Source organism: Balearica regulorum, chromosome Z, assembly GCF_011004875.1.
Source record: "Balearica regulorum gibbericeps isolate bBalReg1 chromosome Z, bBalReg1.pri, whole genome shotgun sequence".
NCBI classification, from domain to species: Eukaryota; Metazoa; Chordata; class Aves; order Gruiformes; family Gruidae; genus Balearica; species Balearica regulorum.
In genome coordinates this window covers 75,388,799-75,416,684 of record NC_046220.1, presented here as the reverse complement: position 1 = coordinate 75,416,684, position 27,886 = coordinate 75,388,799, and the positions used below count along the sequence as shown (strand labels likewise).

General features: G+C 43.7%; 1 protein-coding gene across 2 annotated transcripts in view; it reads right to left on the bottom strand.

The window, feature by feature from the left end:
- CCBE1 (collagen and calcium binding EGF domains 1) overlaps positions 1-27,886 on the bottom strand; it is a 102,427-nt gene that overhangs the window by 7,712 nt on the left and 66,829 nt on the right. For both annotated transcript variants that reach the window (XM_075739605.1, XM_075739606.1), the window contains exons 3-7: positions 19,377-19,429; positions 13,681-13,815; positions 12,621-12,758; positions 5,890-5,996; positions 204-324 (exon numbers count right to left, since the gene is read on the bottom strand). In XM_075739605.1, the coding sequence (XP_075595720.1) occupies positions 204-324; positions 5,890-5,996; positions 12,621-12,758; positions 13,681-13,815; positions 19,377-19,429 (554 nt within the window). The remainder of the gene's footprint in view (positions 1-203; positions 325-5,889; positions 5,997-12,620; positions 12,759-13,680; positions 13,816-19,376; positions 19,430-27,886) is intronic.

Below are 27,886 nucleotides of genomic sequence, written 5' to 3'. Positions count from 1 at the left end.
AATGGATGATGTTAGACAGTTGGCAGAGGCTGACCATAACAACCAGAAAGCTTTTCTTTTAAAATTTAGCACAAACTCAAATATAACAATAACAACAATCAAAATGTGAAACACATTAAATCCTATCACACTGAAAGATCAAAGCTTTTAATTTTTATTCATGGCACTGATGCACATTCACATCCCTCTGGTCCGTATCTTACCTGGAGGGCCTTGTTGGCCAGGCTGGCCTGGGGGGCCAGGGATATATGCATTAGAGGCAAGTACTTTTTCACCAGTGATCTGCTTGCTAAGATCAGCAGCGTTATTTGGTAGCAAAGCAACCTGCCAAAACCAAAAATCACTGTAAGCTCTTCATTGTAATTTATTCAAATTACATTCTTAGTCAAGTTTTCATGTGGACAAACAGCATATTTAAATACTTCAGTGAAATCAGAAAAAAATGTGACTGTGTTGAAGCCTATGACAGTAGTTATTCCTAAGCTGGCCAACTTGATTCAAGTATGGACATGAAGATTTCTTTTTTTGCTTTGCCAAACAGAACTGAAGAGCAATACCAGCCATATCAGGGCAGGTCTATCCCTGGATCAGCTTTGTTGCTCCCTGAATGAATTTGGCTCACTGGATAACTTGATGCTGGACTCTGCAACATTTGCATAGGAAAGCTGCCTTAAATACAGTATGTGATGACTCCTGCTCTCTGACAATGCTTTTAGTCAGCTATTTGGAATTCCCTGCGCTGGACTGTTCTCAAGACTCCTACTTGTTTCAGTAATTATTTGATATACACCCTTCTGCCCTTAGTGCAAACCTAATGTTTGTAACACACAGAAAAAAAAAATAATGCTATGCACTTGCAGTACATGCTGTAACTGGGCAAATTTTTTTTGGCAAACAAGTCATTAGTTAAGGAATGCACTTTAAGGGCAACTGGTGCTGCTTGCAGTTTGGGGTTGGATGCACAGAACAGTTCCGAAGGAAGCAAAAGTGAGGAAAAAAAAAAGTTGGAAATGCTGAGACAGTTTCTGGTGGCACTGCTGCAATACCAGTTGCATTTTTCAGACTGGAATTCAAAATATGATCACAGGAATACAAGGATTTATCAGCCATTTGTAACTTAGGTTTTAGAGAGCATTGCTGTTCCAAAGACAAGATGACTGCAGTAAAGGCAAATTAAGCGACATGATGTCAGTCTTACAAGAATGTGGTAGATTCACTCCATCCCCACAGGAATCAGTGGCTGGATGAGATCAGCACTTCACAGAAGCCCCACAGGGTGTTATATGCTTGCTCCTATGAATCTGCTCACAGAGAAAATGGGGATCCAGCACACCTACTGGTGTGCCCTTTGGCTGGCATCTTTGGTTTTCCAAAGAAAAACATCTGCTTTGTTTACCAATGACCCTGCAGCTTTCTCAGCCAACATGCCAACCATTGCAGCATGGATCAAAGCGTGGGACTGCTGAAGATAAAGGGCTACTCCATGAGTCACAGCACCTTACATCTGAGGCTGAAGAGGAAAATTCAGTAGCTGGGGGGATCTCATAGCCACATTGACTGGGGACCAGCATGAGGAGGTCCACTGACTGTCTCTTGTCAGCACACTGCAAAGTTTTATTTCCCAGAGGTGTGTCCACCCTCTCCAGAGAAGGGTCCTCTCTGCATACGAATGGAAGGTTGTAAGGGCCATCATGCTGCAAAAATTTCATTGTGAGACAGAAATCAACCAAGGGCTCTGCAGTGCCAACACTGCCATGCTAAAACTGACACACAGAATTAAATCCTGTGACTACCTGAGAGCATTATATTTTTGGGGCAGTTTTTGTAAGAATACTTTTAGTATCATAGAATCATAGTATTGTTTAGGTTGGAAAAGGCCTTTAAGATCATCAGCCATTAACCTAGCACTGCCAAGTCCACCATTAAACCATGTCCCTAAGCACCACATCTACATGTCTTTTAAATACCTCCAGGGACGGTGACTCCACCACTTCCCTGGGCAGCCTGTTCCAGTGCTTGACAACCTTTTTGGTGAGGAAATTTTTCCTAATATCCAATCTAAACCTCCCCTGGCACAACCTGAGGTCTCTTCCTCTTGTCCTATCACTTGTTACTTGGGAGAGGGGACCAAGCCCCACCTCGCAACAACCTCCTTTGCACTTGGCCTTGTTGAACTTCATGCAGTTCACATGGCCCCACCTCTCCAGCCTGTCAAGGTCACTCTGGATGGCATCCCTTCCTTCCAGCGTGTCGACTGCACCACCCTGTCATCAGTGAGTGTTTCTCCTTAGGAGTGGCCACAGTTGAGTGACAGATTAATTGCTGTTCTCTTTAGAGCTTGTACTTAAATTTCTGATTTATTGTTTTCCCAGCTGATTTATTGTTATCCCAGCTGATAAATAGATCATAGAAACATAGAATGGTTAGGCTTGGAAGGGACCTTAAAGATCATCTAGTTCAAAGCCCCCTGCCATGGGCAGGGACACCCTCCACTAGACCAGGTTGCCCAACGCCCCATCCAGCCTGGCCTGGAACACTTCCAGGGATGGGGCATCCACAACCTCTCTGGTCAACCTCTTCCAGTGCCTCACCACTCTCACAGTAAAGAATTTCTTTCTAACATCTAATCTAAATCGACCTTCCTTCAGCTTGAACCCATTGCCCCTTGTCCTGTCACTACACTCCCTGATAAACAGTCCCTCTCCAGCTTTCCTGAAGGCCACAATTAGATCTCCCCCTGAGCCTTCTCCAGGCTGAACAACCCCAACTCTCTCTCAGCCTGTCCTCACAGGAGAGGTGCTCCAGCCCTCTGATCAACTTCGTGGCTCTCCTCTAGACTCGATCCAACAGCTCAGTGTCCCTCCTGTACTGGGGCCCCCAGAGCTGGACGCAGTCACTTAGTCACTTAGATGTCACTTAGTATATAGTCCCTGCCGTGAACACTTTTCAGGTTATATTGCAAATGGCCAGGCTGGAGTAAAAAGGTGCATTTAGTGGTGAAGACTCATTATGAAGAGGATTTGGAAGTGTATTGTTTTCTGTTACTTAAATATTGACTGGTTCCTGCCAGCAAGGCTGTTCTAGCAACTTAGTAAGTTAAAAAAAAAATCACATAGCTGCTGTGAAAGCATCTACACATGCTTCCCCACTGAGTCATCTGGACTTGAGGCATACACTAGGAGTGCCAAATACCCAGGCTCTGGTCTAGCTCACTGCTCTTTGATATCTTCTGGCCAGAAAATGGTTGCTACATACACTGGGGCCAAACCATGTGTTTTTGATGTTGACTCACATCCTCTTAGGGATTGGCTATACTCACTGGCTTAATTTCTATTTCTCTTAACTGAACGAGAATCCTGGTCCAGAGTGGCCTTGGCTTTCTCCATCTGCAGCTCCAAATCTTAATGGCTCTTGGAATTTTTTTTTTTCCCCATGTGCGTGCAAATAGTAGGAAGGGTAAATTTTAAAGAAAGACAGCACTAGAAACAAGAATCCAATATGTTGTGTTGCATGCTGCATCTGGAGTTTTGGGTAGTTTCTAGGAGATCTGTGGTTTAGACAACTTTGACAGTGCTTGACAGGAGTGATGTGGAACATGGCTTTCTAATTAAGATGTTTAAACACATCTGTGCAATAGGATCCAGATTACTTGATTTTTTTAAAAAAATTGTTGGCTGTGTGTCAGCATGTCCAGATATCATTCCCCTAGCTGTTCAGCTTTACACTCGTCTTCCTTCCGACAAGGTCTGAGATCAACCTAGGATTGCCCACAGCCCCCAAGTCCACTGGGACAGTGCATCCCAATGGATGACCATGCAAGGTGACTTTCTGTTCCTGATCCTAGAACTATTCTGTCCTGGATCTGGAATGGATGTTGCAATCCTCCAGAAAGGTATCGGTGCCATCAGCAGAGGTAGCAGGACTTGAGTTCACTCCTGTCCTTTCCTAAGGAGACACAAACCCACACCTCCCACTTCCAGAAGCATACGCGACTTCCCAGTTGTAGGGTTCACTGGAGTGGATCCTTCACAGGCTCTTCTGCTAAACATAATTTTGCGTAAAGTTCATAGTATCTGAAAGCCTTAACCACAAGACTGAAGACTCATTCCCATAAACTGTCTCTCTGGCAGACAGAAATGAATTTTTCTGTGCAAAACAGAACAGATTCAACCACATATTGAAAGAGGTCCTCCCCAGAAGAACTTGGTAATGGGGAGTGGCTGGTGAAACACAAGAGTTCATGTCTCCCTGGGCAGAGAAGCAGCATGAGGTCAGATCTCCTCTCAGCATGGACAAAAGCTCTCCTCTCCGTGGGTTAAAAAATGCTGAGGGTACCAGGGGACCATCTCCTCCAGCTCTGTCTGTGTGAGGCACAACCCAGTGGGCTCCCTCTGAGGATGCCAGATATATCAAGTCCTGCTAGGAAGATACTCGGGGAAAATTTAGGCTATGGACCATGACAATACTTAGCTATAAGGCAAAAGTGAGTTGCTTAGTTTGGCCACAGCTACTATACAAGTGCCCACAGCGACAGGTATAGATGGTGTTAGCTTTCCAGGACTGAGTTTTGAGATGCCTAACATGGAAGTTAGACACAGAAAACTTTCCATTAATTCAGGCTATTGGTTTCCACCAGTTCTTGCAGGAAACAACTTGGCCAACAGTGTGACCTCAGATCCCTCCCTGGGAGTTAGTGCAAGCCTCCTCAGCATCACAGACTGCGGCTGGACAAACAGCCACTCAAAATCCTTTTTTAACCTGCTTGCTACTGTTTGTTTGGAAACCACAATTTCCATCACACATGAAATTCTGTCACTTCCACACTTGTCTTCATACAGATTCAGGAGGAAAACATGACATCTTCAGGTTTTTGTGACAAAGAGCATCTCAAACCTGTGTATTTAATTTTAGTGAACCAGATTTCTTTCTTCCTAATATAAATTACACTGAATGAATAATATTAAATGCAACAAGTGAATATATCAAATTGTGTTTTGACACAATGAAATTAAATGAGCACCCTGGGTGAAATAATTACAGCCTGTCAACATGCATTGCTGAGAATATTCCTGCAGAACATTTCCATTTCAGAGAACCTGAATGTTTGAAAGAGATGTCACCAGAATAAGGCATTACACCTGCACCCTGCAGGTGGCTCTCCAAATCCTGGGCTGGGTCTCTGGGTTATTTCAATCCTACCCAACTGCAAAAGGAGGCCACATATAGAAACAATTAAAGGCCAGGGGAAGTTTTCAAATGCATTATTCTCTACTTGCAAGGACACAAGTGAAAACGAAAAAGGTTGGGGCTGAGGATTTGGGGTTTGGTGTTTTGTTTTGTTGTTTGGGGTTTGTTTGTGGTTTTGGGTTTTTTTTTTTTTTTTTTTTGTTGTTTTTTTTTAAATCAAAGGTAATATATCTGCTAGTGATGTTTTTGTCTAGCCACACACCTCCTATTTGGCAAGAATCCTGTATCAGCACGCTATTAATGCAAAATCATGTTCTCCCACATTCCTGCATCTGCAGAATGTCTTGCACTTGCATACACTAAAGGTGGATCAAGTCCAAAACCCCATGCATTCAGAATGAATGAAAAGCTGCGGCCAGCGCAGATTGCCAAGAAACCTGGGCTCAGACTGGGATGGGTGTTTGCCAGACTGTTACCGTGAGATTGGTAACACAGGTCCACAAGCTTGGTCAGCAATCTGCTTACAAGCAATACAGAAGTATGAGAAAGAGATGCCATTCCTAGATGATTTAAAAATATGTTGCTATCATCTTTATGGGCACAAGAACCACATGGCAGTGACAGCTCCAAACACTTAAATTTAACCTCAGTTGTCATAAAACATGCAGGTCTGGTAAAGACTTGATTGATGAATGCTCATACCTTTTGCTTCAGTTGTAAAACCGTCTGCTTTATTTGATGAAATTCCTTACAAGAGGCACAGCATGTCCCTGATTTCGCCACATTTTCAGATTTCTCAGGAAGCCCAGCTGAAAGAAAGCAGTTTCCAATACAAATATAAAGATCCAAAGCAAAGAAATTCATAAAGTGATTGCAAAAGCAGCTTGAAGGCTGTTACATTTCACCAGACTGTGAAGAGAGACTCTTGCCGTTATTAATGCTTTGACTGTGAATTGCTATGTAACGCTGAGAAGCTTCGCAGGGACAGGTCTGAGCTCATTTTTAAAGCAGCTGTTTCCAGTTAACAGTCCCCAAAGAACTTCTTTTTTTAATATCTGAAAAAGTTTACACCCCTTCTTTTATCTTTGTGTGTAGGGTAGACTAACCCTATTGATCTGAACTGATTTACAGTCCCCTGAAGGGCAAATTTTCATACGCTATACATTACAGTAAAATCCCTCACAATACGGTCATTTCATTCACTTTGCACAAACTGCTCTTTATCATTGCTGGTTATTCCTCCATGTGATGGAATCAGCCTGAGCAGAGATGGGGATTGAGATTAATGACAGGGATTTAAATCCACACAAAAGAAAGGGTCACACCTGTTCATACTATGCATGAATGGGATCTTTTCAGGAATCCATTAAACGATTCAAACTGTGAGAGATACCGCAAATGTTATTTTTTGTCCTTTTCCCATTTTCATACGCAGTGAAGCACTTCTGCATCGCAAACAAACAAGCACTGTTTTAACAGATGTCCGCCTAAAGAGAAATGAAGTTTTCAAAACACATGGTGACACATACTGGCAAAATTTAGGTGGGCTTTTTTTTCTTTCACATATAGTTGTTGAGAAGCACCAAGTGTATTGAGTCCCTGCATATGATGTGTGGCCTTGTACGATGTTACCTGGAAGGGTTATTGGATGCATTTGCACACTGACCATTCAGAGCATGTCCTGTAATGGGAAAACTCTACAGGTGCTCCTGGTTAAAGCCAAAATCTTCAAAAAGGATCAACTACAATGTGCTTAGCTGTTGTATTACACTTCTCACTTGGACACACACTTTAATGTCCTTCATCTTTTCAGAAATGTGTATTGATTTTGAAAACATCTGCATCATTTTAAATAAAAATTGAACTTTCTAATACTAAATATATTATGTGGTACTTTAAATGTTTGCAGGGTCCAATAAGGAACACTGCACCCATCAGATGGTCATCTATAGACAGCCATTGCACAAATTTAGGAAAAATTGATTTTCAGTACATTTAGTCCATTGGATATAATGCCATGTAGATATGCTTGCTTTTAGAAGACAATCCAGGAGTGCGGCACAGACTGGCATCCACCTGGCTGGGGAGAAGCTCTGTGGAATCTGGGGGGGTACCTGGGGGTCCTGGTGGACAACAAGCTCAATATAAGTGACCAGTGTGCTGCAGCAGCAAAGAAAGCCAACAGGGTGCTGGGTTGCATCAACAAGGGCATCACCAGCAGAGATAAAGAAGTTGTCACCCCACTCTGCTCAGTGCTTGTCAGGTCACAGCTGGAATACTGTGCTCAGTTTTGGTCCACACTATACAAAAAAGATGTGGACAGGCTGGAGAGGGTCCAGAGGAGGGGCACCAGGATGATCAAAGGACTGGGAAGCCTGCCATGTGAGGAAAGGCTGAGAGAACTGGGTTTGTTCAGCCTTGAGAAAAGAAGGCTTAGGAGAGACCTCATCACCATGCTCCAGGACTTAAAAGGCAGCTACAAAGAAGGTGGAGACTCCCTTTTTACAAAGAGTCACATGGAAAAGATGAGGGGTAAAAGGTGCAAGTTACTCCTGGGGGGATTCCAATTGGACGCAAGGGGAAATTTTTTCACAATGAGAACAATCAGCCATTAGAATAAGCTCCCCAGGGAACTGGTGGATTCCCCAACACTGGACACTTTTAAGGTTCAGCTGGACAGGGTGCTGGCCCATCTTGTCTAGACCGTGCTTGTGCCAAGAAAGGTTGGACCTGATGATCCTTGAGGTCCCTTCGAAACTGGTATTCTATGATTCAAGGTTTACTTCTCTTATCTGCTAATCAGGTAGGTGAGGGCTGCAAGGGCAAGATGTTGGAATGACCAGCAGCACTAAGACATTGGTATTAGTGCTGAACTGATCAGAAGCTGGTAGATGAGAAGCTCAACATGAGCCGGCAATGTGTGCTCGCAGCCAGAAAGCCAACCATATCCTGGGCTGCATCACAAGAAGTGTGACCAGCAGGTCGAGGGAGGTGATCCTGCCCCTCTACTCTGCTCTGGTGAGACCCCACCTGGAGTACTGCGTCCAGCTCTGGGGGCCCCAGTACAAGACGGACATCGAGTGTTGGAGCGAGTCCAGAGGAGGGCCACAAAGTTGATCGGAGGGCTGGAGCACCTCTCCTATGAGGACAGGCTGAGAGAGTTGGGGTTGTTCAGCCTGGAGAATAGAAGGCTCCGGGGAGACCTTATTGTGGCCTTCCAGTACCTAAAGGGGCCTAGAGGAAAGATGGAGAGGACTGTTTACAAGGGCATGGAGTGATGGGACAAGGGGTAATGGCCTTAAGCTGAAGGAGGGGAGATTTAGATTAGATATAAGAAAAAAATTCTTCCCTATGAGGGTGGTGAGGTGCTGGAATGGGCTGCCCAGAGAGGTGGTGGATGCCCCATCCCTGGAAGTGTTCAAGACCAGGTTGGATGGGGCTTTGGGCAACCTGGTCTAGTGGAGGGTGTCCCTGCCCACAGCAGCAGGGTTGGAACTAGATGAACTTTAAGGTCCCTTCTAACCCAAACCATCCTGTGATTCTATGTACATTAGGAGGCAAAAGCTTGGGGGTTTTCCCCACTCATCAAATGCCTGTTCTCACAACTGCAGTTCTTTGGCATTACAATAACCCATGATATTCGTCTTTATCATACTTAGCATTTTTATCACAGTAAGCACACTGCTCTTCCCAGCCCTTTCTGATTGCACACAGCCTGGTAATACCTGAACAGCTGTCTGTATGGTGTTCAGATGGCTAAAAGATTTAAGTACAAAAGATACTACTTGGGATTTTCCAATGAGCTCTATGAAACATATAATAGAATTTCACTGAATTGCAGCTATGCTGGCTACAAGACACACGTCCCAGAGGGACTCCAGCCTTTGTACGAAGAAACCCAAATACGCAGCATCAGCTGTTTTACTCACTGCTGTATTTCTAATGCTAATCATTTTGTCTTTGACTTCTTCCAAAGCCTCTTTGTCCATAAGTCCTTCTCTGTTAGATCAAAGCATCTGCAGCACATGGGGCTTTTTCCCTTAACAAGGAATTGATATGCTGTAATCAAGACACCTTTTGATATTTCTATAAGGTAAGTTTTCTCTTGACCACAACTCAGTATTGTGGCTCCCTCATGGAATTCCTCCCTCTCCAATTTTTCAGTTTCCTTTACAAAAATCCTTCCTTTACAAATGTTTTGACATTTCCAATTTTGGACCCGTGTAGGATTTACAGATGCACAAATATAGAGTCATTGGACCAAATGCCTTTTTTATCAAACTCCAATAAAGTTTGGGTTTGATACTAGTCTTAACCAAAATCTCTTTTAATAGCTATCTTACCAAATGAGTTCCCTCATAACATGCACACATTGTATTAAGAAATGTTGCTGAAAGCAACATAAAGTCATAAGGAGAAACTGCCAGAGCCTTGGCTATCTGAAACCTAAGGCAGTCCCACTAGAATCGGTGGAATTACGTGCAGATTAAGAAGCGGTGAATTTGGCCTCGTGTTTCATTATAAAATCCAGTTTATCTTCCAGAAGGATTTGGTACATGGGGCTGACAAGCATAGATAAAATGGGGTTGTAACAATCCATGGAGATGAACAGGGTGAGGGGTGTCAGCTAATGTTTGGGAAATATCATACCAGTGAGATTTCTGCAAATCCAGTTGGATTGACTTGTCAGAGGAAGAGGTCAAACAGCATCACATAAGCAAGCGTGAGCTGTATGCCAGGAGAGAGGTGGAATCCCCCTAACTCATACCAGACAGAGGTGACGATTTGCCCAGGGAAGGAGTCATCCATCAAACATTTGCTCTACCCCCATCTGATCCTGTATCAGGATCAAACCATGAATAAAGCCAGGATAAAGCATGCATAAAGCCAGAAGCCACCTAGGACAGGCCAGAGGGGTCAGGAAGCAATTAGATGGAGCCACCCACACACGGTGCAGATACAAAAGTCATCTACCACGGTCAGTTTGATCAGCACTGAGCAAGGCACTCACATAGCCTATTTCCATTGCACACACCTACACCAGGAAACTAAAATGATTTCAGAAAAGGCTTAAGCCAACCCCATTTTATGAAGGCTTTGCAAAACATGAAGTCTAGCTCACGTGTGACGTTACTGTCCTGACAGGGGTCCTTTCATCTCAGCGAGGCACCGGTAAGCCCCACGGTGCCTATCGATAAGAGAGCTGCTCGGTGGAGCAATGTGTTTTCTTTGCGTGTGCTCGAAGATTCTGTCTTGTGGATGCTGGAAGAGAAGGAGATGCTGGCGGGGGAGAGCTCTGCGGGGAGCTGTGCCGCGGGTGATCTTTCCATGGAGACTGTTGAGTTGATCATCTGTGTTGTATTATCTGGGCTCAGTCTGCTGAGATGGTTTCATCTGCCTCCTTCAGCGTGGGTAGCTGTATTGTCTCTGTCAAATGCAACATGACTGCATATGCAGGAAAAATGCTCCCTAATCTTGTGCCCCACTCACAAACCCAAAGCTCTCAGTCAAGCCCGCTTACAGAGCCAAAAAAGTGCCTGGATGACAGCCTTCAGGCATGGCACAATGAAAACGTGAATAATAATCCCCCGCGAAACATGCAACATGGTGAAAGTTGGAGAAGGGATACATGTGTTTTCACGTCTCTCACACTAAATTTTAAAATCAAATTTAAGTGTTCCAGCTACCATGAAAAGCAAATCCTCTGCTGGTTAAGAAGCACTTCCAGTGCGGATAGGGTGCTCTCCGGGGCGGTGCAGGGCTGGGGCTGGCCACGGGGTGGTGCGTTGCTACAGCCCATTCCTGCGGCTGCCGAAAAACTTGAGTTTCTTTGCGATGAGTTACGGACACAAGCCCTGTGACATCGCGATGGCCAACTCCGCTTTCATTTGTACCAGAGGTCTGGCAATTAGTAACATTAACTTGGAGTACGGGGTGGGTAACAGAGCAGAAAGTGTCCTTCTCTGCTTCACACAGCTGGTTTGGGAAATGTCTTGAGAAACGGTGGATATTTCATTCCAGATTAACTACTGGAATTGACATTTTTATGTGCCGTGTACATTCAGTGTAAAAATGTTTTTTTCTAATATTAGAATTATTTCCATAGCCTTGAATATTTTGAATGGTTGGTTATTCTGAATGCCTCGGACATCACCCTGTCAGAAAATTTGAACTACCCAGAGGAAAAGTTAACTAAAAAAACTATTTGCAAAGGGATTATGTAGGTTATACCTCTTTCCTTTTTGACCGCCCTCCTCTCCTCACTTATAAGGAAAAAAAAAAAAATTTGAAAACTACAAGGAACAATTAAAGTTAATGGAGTGGCTCCAATTACAAATTTTCAGAGGAAAATCAAAATAATAAATTGCTCTGGCTATCCAGTGGGATTTGGAGCACCCAATGATACATGTGTTCAGGCATTAATTGTTGAATCTATGGTAAATTGCCATTCATCAAAAGAGGGTTTTTTTTCTTTTCCAGAGCACAGGTTGTTCTCTTCCCCTCTTCTTTTTAAATTGTCATATCAGTATTTAATTTGCAGTACTCTAAATGCTGTAATTTAATAACTGGGATGAGGTCAAAAACTTTAATTTCTAAACAGCACACATACATACTTTGAAACCAAGAGTGAAAAGCAAGAACAAGCCCTCACTTTTACTCCTTTCCCATTATGTATTACTTTCATTAAAAAAAAAAAGAAAAAAAAATCTGACTGCAGTCACGAGACACACAAACTGATTGCAGATCAGCAGAATTCAGCATTACTCAACATGATTTAGCAATTGATTTAAGCAATGCTTGAAAGGTGTGTGGAATTCCCAGGCACACATTTTCTGAGTGTCTGAGTGCCCAGAGGCTCTAACCACCCAGCTCAGGGCCATTTGCTAATCTCAGATATCAGCATGTAAATACAAATTAAACTCACTGAAATTAATTTAATTAACAGATGAAATTAATGAAGACTTATATATGCCAGCATCTGGCATATTTTTTCTTTCTTCCTGTGTCTCCTGAGCTCTGGACTGCAAACTAGGTATAATCCAGGTTGGTATGGGAGCAACATACAGTTTTTTGCAGTTGGATCAAGCAGAAATGGTCTAACTGAAGCTATAACAGCAAGTTTCACTGTTCAGCCACTCTGCCTCTCCAGGGGAAGATGCTTTCCACATCCTTCAGTGTACTTATGCTCTTTCTTTATAGATGTGGCTACTGCTGTGTGCGTGCAGCTCATAAACTGGGGAGGAGGAGAGCGTGCGGCAGGACCGCTCCACAGGTGCTCGGGTGCCCAGTGAGCAACCCAGGCTCTCCAGGGACACCACCTACATCCCAGCTTCAGACTCCAAGTGTAACATAGGGAGCAGTTCCTCTTTAGGACTGATCAACCCTTCAGATGTCCCTTTGGCTCAGGACCTTTACCCCCCACTAGCACATACCTTTATCTCCTTTGGTGCATGTCTTGCCATCCTCCTCCCGGGTATAGCCTTCGTGACACTCGCACCGGTAGCTGCCCATGGTGTTGACACAGATCTGAGAGCACAGCGTTCCATTGCTCGTGGCACACTCGTCGATATCTGGAGAGGAGCAAGAGTTGAAAATATCCTAAAGCTGGAGGTTTCAGACCTCAAATACAATAAAAGAATTCCTTTAAAGGTATTGGGAGATTTTGCGGTTAAATAAATGAGTAATTGTAGCACCGCTGGTGCTTTGGCCTGGAACTCTGTGCAAACTGCACTATTATTATTAACATACCTGGCATTTTATTGGTGGACATCACTTGACCATTCCTTTGCATTGAAAAGCTCACAAGCAAAGCTTGATCCTGCAAACCTTGGCTCTATGGCACAGCAAACCACGCAGGGCAGGACTAGCCACACAAGTACCACATGTAAATCATGTGTCCTGAATTAGATACTGGCCATCTGAATCATAGAATGGTTTGGGTTGGAAGGGACCTCAAAGTTCATCTAGTTCCAACCCCCCTGCCATGGGCAGGGACACCCTCCACTAGACCAGGTTGCCCAAAGCCCCATCCAACCTGGCCTGGAACACTTCCAGGGATGGGGCATCCACAGCTTCTCTGGGCAACCTGTGCCAGTGCCTCGCCTCAAACCCCAAGGATTTATTTTCATAATTAGGCCTGGTTGTACTGCTTTGAGGGTTACTGTTAGAATCATGTCCCTCATCCCAGGCCAAAACCCCAAATATGGCTCAAAACCTGCAAAAGGAATTAATAAAGGGAAAATTGCATCAGCCCTACACTTCAAAGTGTTTGGGTACATATGTCTTGTTTTAGGTACTACCTTCTAATAATTTCAAGGGGATTTAGATCTCTTATTTCTGGGATCCTAATTTTTCACATAGTTAAAACCACATTTGTTCTGTAATAGTAAAGAGAATAAGAAAGGTTTCAGATCTAAACTGACTCCTAAAAGGCCTGAAGGAGTAGGATAACATCATTAACCAGAGATGAGCTCAACACGCACTTCTACCCACCCAGGCAGTAAGGCTTCTCTCTGTTCCTGTGCCTCTCCCGATCATAGCGGTACCCAGGGTAGCAAGTGCATAAGACTCGCCCAAAGTTATCTGTGCACTGCTGTTCACAAGGAGCTTCGGCACACACATCATAGTCTAGGGAGAAAAAAGTGTGGTTAGGAAAATACCAATGGGAGTAGCTGAATGACACTTTGACAACAAATATTTCACCTCTCTGCTAATTATTGTTTTTAAAGACTGAAGAAACCTAGAAATAAAACATTCATGAGACATAAGCAAGGAATTACGGTAAAACTGTAATTGCTAATCACAGCTTTACAGTAGTTAGACTATTTCTTATAGTTGGATTTTAAGCAAGGGGCACTTTCCCAGTTTGCAGAATTTAAGAATTCTTCTCACAGAAATATTAAATTACCTGAAAGTTTTTTGCTGTTTTCTTCCAGAAATTTTTAAGTTCTGATAGCAACATTTCCTACGCAGAATACTGTGAAACACTGTGAGGCTAACTGCCAAATTTGGGCAGAAAATATATCATAAGGAAAAGTTAATTGAAAGCACACAGTAATTGTTTAAAGTCAGATATAACCCTTCTAGCAAATAACACATTGTTACAAAACCATAATCACTCTTAATAATAGCAATGTGCAGATTAGGGTATGCTAAGTCACTGGCTGGGCTTGTCCGTTAAATCCCAAAAGACTGAAGTCCCAGTTTGAAACCCAAAGAAGGGCAAATCTGTTTCTGATTTCACTGCTCTGTAGCAGCAGAGCTGCAGTCCAGGGAACAGATGCCAGAGCGGAACAGAGTCTCACCTGCATCCCTGCCCTGCCAGGGGCTGGGGGCAGGGCTGGGGGCAGATGGGCAGCCCCCAGCTGTGGCTGCAAGGGCTTTGCAGCACCATGGGGAACATTTGCCAGGAGAAGACAGGAACTGAAGCAGCATCTGGTCTTAAAATCTTAGGGAAATCCTGCTGAAGGTCAGGTTTTATGCCAAAGCAAGTGGCAGTTTCTATGATCACTTCAGAGGAACATCAACCTGCACACAGCATCCACACGGTTCTCGCTCTGACCCTCCTGTGACCAGGTACTGGGGGCTCACAGCAGAAATAACCTGCTCCAGACTAAATACATCTAAACCAAACCTAAGTGTTTTGACCGAGTTCCTAGCAAGGCACTGTGTTTCCATATATACAGTGTAAAATAATTAAAACCCAAACTCATTATTGACTCACGCTAATGACTAGCAGACATTGCTGGGTACAAAGATTTTTCCAAACAATTAAAATGAACTAATAGATGGCAAAGCAAGTGAAACCGCATTTGCAGTATCAAGTATATAAAACCATGTATAGCACTAGGGTTAAAAGAGACAGTGTGCCAGGGTACAGAAAAGTGCCAAACAAAACTTAACAACCTGCTGTATATCACAGCAGAGCTGCTTAGACAAAAAAATACTATTGTAATGGCACCACGAATTTCCTCCCTTGTGCTTGTCACCTTTTGAATAGCAGGCATCCTTTCTTTCCTTCTTACTTCACAACTGCTGATTTTAACTCTTGAAGTCTGCCCGTAGTGCTATGGCAGTGCATGGCAGTGCCAGGACCCCCCCAACAGTAACCGGGGTTGAACAGTGCAGAGCCTTGCACAAGTGTGGAAGAAAAACATGTCCCTTGCCTTCAAACATGGCCAGCCTGGGTGCTAGTTTGGGCTTTTTAGGTCACGCTGGGGCTGTAAACTCCTGTTACATTTGGCACTACTAAATAGCCCCAGATATAAAGCATTAGTGGTGTTTTTCCTGGGCACAGTTGCAGTTTTCATTTTCCACTGAAATAAAATCAGATGGAGAACAGGCCTGTATGCCCATCGCTGAGGTGAACATGCTTGCTGCTTAGCCAGTGTTTGACCACGCCGATGCTGGATTTGGCCTGTGCCATGTTCAGCCTATTCTGAGCAGAGGCAAAACGAGCACTGTCCTCCCTGCACTTCCATGAATAGACGTGCCCTAATAAAATCATAAAAACCAGCGCTGGAAGGGGGCATCTTCCACCACAATCAAGATCAGCTATACGTAAACCTTTCCTAACAGACATTCATTTAACCTGTACCTAGAAATCCCTGAGGAATGGAGATGCCCAGCATCATGCAGTCTATTCCCAAGATTAAATATCCACGCAGATAGAAAGCATTTTACTCACATCTAATCCAAACTCCCCTTATAGCCATTTAAGCCCATTATTTTGTCCTCTTCTTCTTGGCCATGAAGAACAGTTTACTCTCCCCTTTGTGGCAAGTTTTCACACACATAAAAACTGTTATCACGTCTCCCCTCAGCCTCCTTTTCTCTAGACTAAACAATGCAAGTTCTTTTTAATCGTCTCTCTTTTGCCATATTTCATGTAACTAGTCTTTAAATATGCTTTCCACATCCACCTTGGCAGAGCTTCATCAAGACCATTGCTTCATTTACTTTCAAACAAAGCTAGGGATGGGTCCACGAGGTGGAAATCTCCTTGCTGGTGGTTCCCACATTCCCACACAGTCAACCCAAATCACACAATGACTGTGGGCAGGTCCCATGTCACGGAGCAGTGTGCCCCCAGGGCTTTGGTCCCAGGTAGCATCACTCCCTCAGGAACAGTCCTCACAACTGGGATGAAATTGGTCAAAAGCTGCTGCACCACCTCCATGTGCTCTGCAGAACGGAGGATGCATGCGCCCTCCCACATTCAAATCCCTTGTCTGCTAGCCCATCGTAAGAAATGTGGTTTAAGAATAAATCAAAGCCACACGGTGAGGATCAGGCTGTTCCAGATTTTAGGAAAATACAAAAAAAATGAAGCAGAATAACAAATGGCTCTACATATATTTCAATGAACTCAGGAATAACAACACAGCATGGAAAGTTGTACCAAGGAAATTTCTGAAACAGCATTAGTGAGGAAAGCACAGATCTGATTAGTGTTTGCCTGTCATAGAGTATTTTGCTCTGCATTAATCAACAGCCAAGAAACTCAAGGAACAAACCAGTGGTAGGGATGGTACTCTCCAAAATAAGTTGTTTCAGGCTACATCTGTCTCTGCTTTACTCTTGGTGATGCCACAAGACAGGACCTGGTTGGAACTGTGAGTCTCCAAAGCAAAGAAGGCAGCGGTGATTCAGGAGAAAAGGGTGAGGAGCTCTTTTTTGACCAGCTTTGGTGGTCAGGTGGAGCAGGAAGAGATGCTACAGGGGGAATCAGACACACAAAGCAAACTCCTCGCGACGTTACCTGAGGATCATCGCTTTCTGCTCCTGCAGCTGAAACTGAGAGTGAGAAGGTGAGTCCAAAGGAAATGAAATGCAGAACCTGTGGGCATGGACTCATACTGATTTCACACTGATTTCTGTTGCTTTTCAAGGGCAGACAAGAAATAACAGGACAGAAACCAAAGACAGACATGGACAAAGACACAACCCTTTGGGAAACAGTCTGTTTACATAGCTGTCCGAGAAGATCGGTGTCTTCCCGAGGCAGCCATAAGAGGGTGAACAAGGGAGAGTCTATCCATCTCCCAACCATCCTCCCTGCAGCCACTGCTAAATCATGAAGAAGACATGGCTGGAACTACTCATGGCTTTGACTTGCCAGTACCGGATTAAAAGGTGCAGATGTACTCTAATAAGCTCACATCTGTCATGTATTTATGTGCCTGTGTCAAGATATGCATTTCATACAGCTACTCTGTCAAGATTATGCCAAAACAATGTGTGAAGAGCCAAGTGATGTAACAGAGTAAGTGAAATGAGTGCTTCACTGAATCATGTTTCTCATCCCTATACCAACAGCCCAAGATCGTCCCAGATGTTATAGTAATTGCTGTGGCCTCTTAAGTTCAAGGCAAAATATAGATCAAGCTGAAAAAGGGGGAATGGAGATACAAAAGGAGAGAAGCCACAGCCAGTAGAGAAATTCAATTAGTGGCAGAAACTCTCAGGTCACTGAGATGCAGTTAATAGATCGGATTAAGCAAAGTCAGTGGGTACACAATAAAAGCTGCTTTCATAATCACCTAAAACCTCAAGAGATGAAAATTAGAAGCCTAAAATAATACATTGTCATGGTTCTAATTTTATTTTTGTTCCTATTACTTCTCCTGATGTATTCATTATATTTAGCAAACAACCAGTGTATAAAATTGTTACAATCCATAGGAAAGCTAGAGGCCAGACTGTAGAGTCCTGGCTTCTTTCCACCCCAAAAGGATTCAGGGCTTCAGCCTCCTATGCACACAACCGCCTCCTCCAAGTGCCTGTCTCACACTGGAGCTGTCATCTCATGCCACACACACCAAGACAAAACTCATTATAAAACCACAGGATGAGGAACTCCTTGAGAGCATCGATTTCACCCAAATGTTACCCAGCTCCCCGAGGCTCGGGCTGGCATTGTGAACCATTTCTTCGCACGAAAGCAGAAACTACACAATTCCTGTTTTAAGAAGATGTGGGTTTGGTTTGGATTTTTTGTTTCTTTTTTTTTTTTTTTTTGCAACCAGTGTTCTAGTGTTTCCATCCAGCAGCAAAGAAGATACAAATTAAAAAAAAAAAAGCAAAAGCAGCAGTCTCAGAGTTTGGGTTATAATCACTGTTGGCTGGAGACTGTAGCTCAAAAACCAGCTGAGTCTCTCCAGTATGTTAATTTGTCACTTTTCTTTTCAAAACATCACAATCCCAAACTGGGAAAACTCTCAGGTCAGCTCGAGGCTTTCCATATGTCATCAAATAAAAAAATGTGTTACCATAAACCAACTTTTTAACCTGCTTTTTGGAGTGAACCAGGTTTTTTGGTTTGTTGTTTCTGGCCAACATCAGAGTCAATTTCATCCAAATTGGGCAAAGCGGTGGGAGCAACTGAAGAAGTTGCATTGCTACTGCTCAGTGAAGCCATCGGCTGCGTAGACCCAACAGAGGCCTCCCCCAAGGTTAAGGCAGGCAGAGCTCAGCCTTTTCCTAAATGAGATCTTGTTCCAGCAACCTCCGAGCACTGGGACCCTGGTGCTGCCTTTGCAAAGCGTACGGGCAGCTCCCCTCTGCCAGGAGGGCATCGTTCCCTTTTCACTGCTGCACGAACTACCCCAAGTAATTCCCCATCTCCCTCTGCCCCTGGTGACAAGGAAGCCCTGCCCATGACCAGGAGAGGCAGCGGAAGAGAGACACCATTTGGCGATGCTCTCCTCTCGCTGATATTTTTGGGAAACCCATAACTAAAGGCAGGACTGAGTCACCAAGCCACCCACTCCCCGTGCACTTACGAGCCAAATCAGCTGTGCCAGATCAAGGGGTACATGGCCAAAGCCATCAGCCAGGAAAGGTGCGCTCCTGGGTGTGCAGAGGGCTCCCCCATACCTAGCCAAGAGCAGAATATGTCCCTTTGTTTGCAACAAACATGGTACAAGGTCATGGTACAAGATCTGTGCAGCCACGTGTACTTAGGGGAGGATCAAGGCTTGGCATGCTAAGTGAAACTTTTGGAAGATGCTGATCTTTTTATTTTCCCAACAATTTCTTGGAAACAGTTTCCCCCACTGACATGTGAGATATGGCTGAGCCTGTGGTTATATCAGGATGCTCTTCCAAACAGCAGTGCAGAGAACAGGGCAAATGGGGAAAGACAAATGCACGTGTACACGAGGGGTAAGAACAGTGAAATCACGTACCTTCAGGGATGCACTGTCCAAGAACAAACTTATAACCCTTACAGCATTTTTTCCTGAAAAACAATGAAATAAATAAATGAATAAATAAATATATTCTCTAAAGGTTGGTGCTGCCTTTAAAAACAGTCATGGGTAAACCATAGAGATGATGAACAAAACAATATGAGTATCCTGAACTTTGCAGTTGGAGATATCTCAGCATTAAAGAAGGCAACATGGAAACCCACCACTCAGTGAGGCACTTCAAATGACAGCATGGCCCACCGCCTGAGGAGCCTGGGGCTGCGCACCTCAATGCTGACCCACTCAACATCCCAAGTCATTTCTGAAAACCCTGCTCCCTTGGTTTGAAAGGATGCAGCACACCTCAGTGCTGTCCATATACACAACTCTGGTCATAATTTTCATAATAGGGTGAAGGGTGTTTTCAAACATCCATCATTACAATGTAAACTTGCAGAAAGGGGTAAGTCTCAGTGAGGAGTATACACAAGATAAATGTTATCAGTCATTGTTCATCTTTTAATAAACCTGGAAGGTGATAAGTGAAATATATTGGGTATTTCAACTGGAGCAAGGGACAGTATCTTATACACGCAGGGGGATAAAACTGCAGTGAAGAGTCAATAGGATGAGACACTTTACGTGCCTATGTTACGAACAAAGTCTGAGTGCTGAGAGATTAACCTTTCTTACACACTGGCCTGTAATGACATTTGGGCATTCAGCTACACCTGCTTGTCTGCTTTCTAGGCAGCAAACCACAGCAAGTCACCTGGACACCCAGCAGCACTGAGGAGCTTTTCCAAATGGCTGTGTCCCTTATCATGCTCAGAGCTACTTGCTGCAGGGACATGGTGACCTTCAAAGGGTCCCAGGGTGGTGGCTGCCAAGACTGCTGGAAGTGAAGCAAACTGCTGTTCAGTGCACTATTCGACCAAGCCTACATGAGTCTGGAGAAAAAAAACCACAACTGTATTTTACAGATTCACAGTTTTTCATGCCTTGTGGACATGCTGAAGTGTCTGCAAAACTGGGAAACCATCCATTTGGTCTTATCCTTTAATTCAATAACTGACGCAGAAGAGTGCTAAAGCCATGGCAGTCAGTGACACAACACTCTCCTAGACAACACGCAGCCCTCACAAATCATTATGCTGAATTTAAATCAACTATCAGTTGCAACTGACCACTTAATACAAACAATGCATTACTCCAAACTATGTAAAAACAAACTTTAGCTCCATATTTTAGTCTCTTCCAAAGATTAGCTGGAATATAAATTATGCTTAATGAAGGTTGAACATCTGAAGAGGAAGCCTTGCTTTGTTATGCAAACAGTGGTCCCTCATTAGACTTTTCTCCAAACACTGCTGTGAAGTTTTATCTGCAAGACAAACAAATGCAGGAGGAATGAGTTCAAAGGTGCATCGGGGAGGCTGTTGATATGCTGTAAGCCATGCCGATGGCTTTCCAAGTGCACATTCATCTCCTCCTGTCTGCAGAAGAAGGGAGGCTGATAAAGGGTTGCTTGTAGCTGCTCTTCAGAGGAAGATACAGCCCGGCTTGGGAGAGGACTGCCCTGGCAGATATACAAGCCCTCGCTGAAATCTGTAGCTTCAACGGCATCTGGCAGCAATGAGTTCCACAGGGGAATGAGAAATGATTTCCTTGTTTTCAATCTCTCTTTTAATTGTTGTTGAATTCTCCCATCATGAAAGCTTTAAATCACACCTAAAGAAGTAGTTTAGAGGAGGGATGCCCTGCTTTCAGGATCACACACAGAAACCAATTCCCCGTGACAACCAGTTCCCAGTTCAAGATTACAAATCTCTATTAGTGCAGCCCATACGCAACAGCAAGCTTCAGCCATCAGCATGATTTTGCCAGGGAAACTGCTACTTTAGGGTTAATGCACAGGAAATACAATACAACAGACATTTCTCTGAACATTACATTGCAACCCTGGGATTCCTGGATGCTTTAGCTTTTTACATTCCTGAAAAGAAATCTGTCAAAATGATGGACACATGAGTAGATCATTAGCAACACTCATTTTCAGACATCCAGCTCCAGGTTGACATGTCTAATCAACGTTGCACAGCAGCGATCTCGTTATTCATAATGAGAAGTAAGAGGGGGGTCCCCACTGATAATTTTAGCTACTGAATAACTTTCAGCGAGGCGGTTGCTATGTTGCTGTGTAAGAAACTCAACCACTATAATCTGGATCTACAGGGAAATTAAGTTGATTCATTAAATCTGGTTTCCAAAAGGAGAAACTTCTGGCAGACTTATCTATTACAGCTTTTAATGGGGTGCTCCAGCTATTAAAACTATAGCAACGTTCCGATTCTCGTGCAATTTTTCACTCAGAAACGTGCACAAGCCCAAATTCGCAGAGGGTTTTTGGCACCATGATTTTGACCACTGCAATGTCTAGCTTTTGTGTTACCTGTAAGAAAATCCATAACGATAGGGACTCTCTCAAAGTCACTCTTTTTTTCTGACAGGTAGCTGCAGGAGAAGCAGGGAGATGTTGAGCTACTCCCCTCTGCTGTGGAGGTCAAGGTGCTCCTGGATCACCAAACGTCAGAAGATGGGATTTGGGGTCAAACCTTTGATACCAACAAACACATCCATGACTAGGCAAGCAGCGGATCTGCCTTTGTTGCAGGCTTTTGTGGCCCATCACCTTGCAGACTGAAAGGTAGCTGAGCTTTCCAGGAGCACCCCCACATCCCATTGCCCGCACGTCCCCCCCTGCTCCTGACCCACAGAGGTGCACCAGCACAGCACCCCCAGCCCCGTCTTGCTGCTTGATAGCATCGCCCCAGACAGGCAGGACGAAAGGCAAGATGCAAGGAATGTGGCTTAATTAAGCCACCGCTTTATTAAGTTAGCTTATCTGGCAGCTATCAGCAGTAACTCATCCAGCACGGACCACTTTTTTTTCCCATAATTGTTTCCACCTGGTGTGGGGCTGCTGTCGCCGCCAGCCCACCTCCCGCTCTGCGCCGGGACACTGCGGCCGGAGAGACCAGGGTATGCTGAACTGAGAAAGCACTTCTGTGCAAGAGGGAAGGGAGTGATTTAGGGTCCTGCAGCAGTTGAAATGCTTTGGCAATGCAAACAATAAGAGGATAAACATTTTAAGTGATAATTAACCTGTGTCTGTCTGTAGTAACATGTCAGTGACTTGGGACATGACAATGGCTGGCTTGGAGCTGCTTGATGCATTATTGAGGTTTTGGTTAACTTCAGTAAAGAGGCAACTCTGAAATGCTATCATGACAATTATGTTGAAAAAGATACATGATGGCCATTTAATGATTGAAAAAAAAGGGAAGGCAAAGGGGAAATGTGAAGGGAAGGGAAAAAGAAAAGTTTTATACTGGTTTCAGATGAACATCATATGTTAAGGAAACTCTTGCTAAAGACATCAAAAGTAGAAACGGAAGAGTCCACTTTAGCAAATATTTGCCTCCAAGGAGCAAAGCAGGCACAGAAATCCCTATGCTGAGTCAGAAAGTGCGTTCTTATGATAAAATATTACCCTTACTTTATCTCTACAGTGTTGGGGTTCAGAGAGTCAGCCTCCAGGATGGCTCCACCCAGACAGAGGTAATTCCAGCAGAGGCACTTTACCTCCCGTCCTTTGGGGTAGGACCACACGCATGGACAGTTTCTATGGGGCAGCTGATGCCTGAAGTCGCTTCACTGGAAGATGCAGCAGCTCCATAGGTGGTCAGGCAGGTCAAATCCCTCCACTCTGACACACTATTTCTGATCCATGAGCGTCAGAAGAGTTGAAGTTTAGGGGGCATAAGAGCTGCTGAACATTTTATGTGCATTTAATTACATTGACACTGTTCTCCCAGGTTGGTGCTGGTAGAAAATAATGATAATACAGTTGAGCGAATGTATGTAATCAAAAAGCCAATTTCCTACTGGTAAAAAAGATAGGAAAAAAATTTTTTTAACCAGATTTCTTCAGACAGCGTTATAACATGAACTCAGAAGAACTCGTGCCATATCTTGAAGACCTGAGTTGGCAAAGGCTGTGGCATGGCTGTGTTTAATTGCACAAAGGGGTCTTTGTAAGACTGGCTCCTTATTGTGCCTGCCCAGTATTTCTTTTTGATCACCCTGACTTTCAGAAATACACAATGCAGCGAAAACGCAAATATAAAATACAGCAATTAACTTACAAAAAATAATTAGACAGCTATAAAAGCAAGCCAACAAGGTAACTTAAAAAAACCCCAACCTTTGTTTTTCTCAAATTCTATAAAAAATTCAAATGAGGGCCAGGTCTGTCTGCCAAAGCATGCACAGACAAAGCCCATCTGCAGCGCAAGTGGATTAGGGAAGCAACTTGGTAGCTGTGCACAGTTTCGCCATAATTCACATGGAGAGATTTATGGCAACATGGTGTAAAACTGAATGCACTTTATTTTGTTTGCTTTTCTGTGGGATACATACCGAAATCTTGAGTAAGAGGGGATGGCCTTCCTGCAGACACTTGCTCAGCATACACTTTGCCATGATTTCCAGCCTTAGTCCTTTTTCACAGCTTTGCAAAGAGATAATTTATGCTCGCATTGGGTGTAACACAAGGTCCAAGGCCAGCCTGAGCCCTTCCAGTCACCATCCCAGCTAAGAATGAATAATGGAGGGTAGGGTGCATGTCTTCCACTGCCTAGGAAATGCTGCGGCACCTATGACTGCAGTATGCATATGTGCGCTTATTTCTCTAAACTGACTGAATAAACCAGGATTTGCCTGAACAAGCAGAGAGCACCATCCTTCACCAGCAAAGCTGGAACTCAGACCTCTGACAGCAAATCACTGCAACCTATTACTTGATTTTTCTGAAAGTCAGATTTTCAGTGATTAATGTGTTACTGAAGTCTAAGCCGTGTTTCTCATCAGCTGCTTAAGTTAAATAAATTTACCCATATATAATAGTTTTCTTTGTTTTAGAAAAAAGAAGCCCTGCTATCTGCTCTTTTGCTCGACTCTGGTTATTAAGACAGATAGCAGAAATGAAATCCCGTTACAGTTATTGCTAATGAGAAGGTTTTGATAAGATTCACAGTTTTTGGGCTCCTCTTCTGTGAACACAGGCCAAGGAACAGATCCTCCCCTGGCACAAGCCACATGCCTCTGTTGACTCTGGAGAACTGTACCAGCGCTTACCCAGGAAGGCTCTGGCCAATGCTCCTGAAAGCTCTCAGACACGGTCCTTGGCTGCTCCTTACTGTAATGTATTGTTAACTGACTCCTTCTCTCCTCCAAGTGCTGTTTCATGTCATCTTTTTATGGTCAAAGGGAGCTTTATGGCGCTGGAGTATAAACTGTGGTTCCTTCTTCTCAGAAGGGACCTTCCAAACTGATACGATGATTTGTAGCCCCTGCAGAGCATAGTATTTGTGCATGCACGAAGCTCATTCCTCTATAAAAGATAAAAAAAAGAGACCTCAAGGGGTGCAGGAAACCCTCCATGCTGTGCAGGTATCGGTGGGGCTTGAGTTATGATAGGCGCTGACCTGCACAAAACTGAAGAATGCACAAAAAGCATGCACAAAATGCACAAAAAGCAAAACTACACAGATCTGGGGAATTTAACCACTGAAAACATCTGTCCTTTTTGTAGCAGCCCCTGAGCCTCTGTTCTCCACGGACACAGTGCAGGACATCTCACCATCATGGGGTTTGTGGTTTTGTTCAAGTAAATGAGATGCAATGAGGTGTTCAGCGGAGGTGTTCAAACAAAATCCGGGCAGGCAGACCGCTTCCCCAGTACCTCCCCCTGTGTCAGCACATCAGTGGTCCCAGGAGACCATCGCTTTTGGACTATTTCAGGACTTTTGGGATGCAGAGAAAGGGGTTGGTATGAAAACCCTGCAGGCTGTCCCACAAGATAAAAAGAGCTCAGGAGTTTCTGCTGGCTGCAGGATGAAGCAGCAACTAAACCTCAGCTTTTTGGGAAGAACACAGACTTTTAGAAATGTTTCCTGTGATCCTTCCTTCTGATGTGTAATGAAAGAAAATGGTAATATTGGGACTTCCACGTGAACCATACAGACTAGGGCATCACATTTTTGGGGAAGCCATAACACTGTGCTACAGGGCCAGAACTAACGTTGGTCCCTGTCAGTCCCAAACCCAACCAGAGCCTTGGTATTGCAAACACATTCACTACCCACAGACTAATCAGCATTTTTCTTCTGTAGCACAGACCAACTGTGGCGGCACTGGTATCCATCAGTGCTTGTATCTCACTTAGCATATCGATGTCTGAAAATGACTAAGTAAAAATCTGCCTGTGAATATTCTCTAAGCAAAGAAGGAGACTCTCAGAAGGAAAATATTACACAGCTTCAAAAAGGTAATTACCCCTGCTGCCACTGGAAAAGCCATTTGTTGGATATTTTACATGCATGTGAACATCATCCTTAAAATCACATATGTGATTCCTTCAGTGCTGGACTGTACTTTCTTTCCCTCTTTCTTGGATTTTTAATTTATTGGGGTTTTTGGGGGGTTTTTTGTTTGGTTTTTTTTTTTCCTTAATGCAAGGGAATGCTCATGTGGTTTATCACTACACAGCATGTCAAAAATAGCAGAATGATTAAATGAAAGACTTTTGACTGTTCTCATCTGCTTAGACTCAGCTTTATATACATGCTGTCAGCTTTGTCTTGCTCTCTTTTCTTACAAATTTCTTTTATTTTCTGGCATTGTACCAAAAAAAAAGATTTTGTTTAGTTTTGCAGGTGAGGTTGGTATGGATCTTGCAGAATCAAATTAATGTTTGACAGGTGTGAAATTTGAGGGGAAGAAAAAAATTAATTTTATACAAAGATAGCACTGTTTGCATTTACCACATAGTCTAATGAACTGGCAAAGTATAATGCACCCTCATAAATACATTGTAATTTCTAAGAATAAATAGCCTTCTAAATCTCAATTGAAATGATCCAAGATTGAGCCTGTGTTTTAAAATAACTCACCGCTTTGAGATTAAAGTACAAAAAGAAAGCAAAAATATTTTTTTCCACCACCTCTGACTTCCAATTAGAGGACTGCAAGCCAAATTTCCTTCCAAGTCTGTAAATAGTATGTCTTGCTGATGGCACACATTCAATTATTTCTCTAACCCAAGGTGAGCCAGAGTATAGGACTAATCACAGCACATCTGTCCTGTCTCTTGGATTTTTTTTAAACTTCCATGACTCTTCATTTTGTAGCTCCAATTTCCTACTAAATATCCATGCTAGATAGAGAGTAATAAATTCCATTTCAGTACGGAAGGCAGAGCCAGAGCAGTGCTGAAGGAACTGTGCTTGCTCACTGGCTGCCGTGCTGGTGCTCGGTCACTGGAGTCAAACAGCAATAAATTGCTGGCAAGCTTAGACTTACTGAATCCAGTCCAATCCAACCCCGTTTATATAGCATCTTTCATCAAGAAGATCACAAAAGTGCTGCATAAGCATTGTCTAATAAACTCCTTTCGATAAACAATAGAAGGCAAGCGCCTTTTACACACGCATGCACAGAAAAACACATCATAGAAACTATGCAAGGAAGTCAGATTTCTAAAGCTAGTTCTCCAAACAGGACATAAATCCCAATTAACCTTCAGAAACAAGCTAGTAACTTGGTCTCTGCTCACTTAGGGGTGAGCTGCCATGTAAGGCCCTGATCCTGATTCTGCAGAAATCCCCGTGGATCCCCCATGGCTTTGCCATGAACACGTGTCAGGTTGGGAACAGGCTCGGACCAAGACTCGGGATGATGGGTGAGCTCTGAGGATGTGCTACACCTGGACTGCTTGGAAGAACATTTTCAGACAATCATTCGTGGCATAAACTCAATCAAGTCTGGCTGACATTTATCGCTGGAAACTGTTGCAAACCTCTTCCTTTTGATGGATTTGGGATTTGACATGTACCCCTGCTCCTGTAATACCCCCCACGGGCACACCATCCATCCACACCCTAGACACAGACAGATATTTAACAGATATTTTAATTTGTGAGGGTTCTTGAAATTCAATTCTGGGAATAAAGCAAGCAAATAAGTCCAGCCAGGCTAATGCTTCTGATTTCTAGAAGTGGGGAGAGCCAGACACAGAGCCATTAGCTTTTAGGAAAGTCAAAAAGCATGGAAAAATAATTTAAGAAACGTGCAGCTCTGAGTAACTCATTCTCTATGCTGGCTACATCCATGTCCAGATGACACTTTGGTTTCCAGCACTGAGCACTGAGTGTGAGGAAGATGTCTGCGTTTGGACGCTCTGCCTCTCTGGTGTGAAAAACTCATATTGAACGGACAAGACACCACACAGGGTATGGAGGTTTATGCAAATTGTCCCAGAATAATGGGAAACTAGGCATTCTCTATATACCAGCTGCAGACAAGGGGTATGAAATGGCTCGTATCTTCAGAGTACACACTTTGTTAGAGTGCAAAAAGCATAGTGATCTAATTTTATACATTAT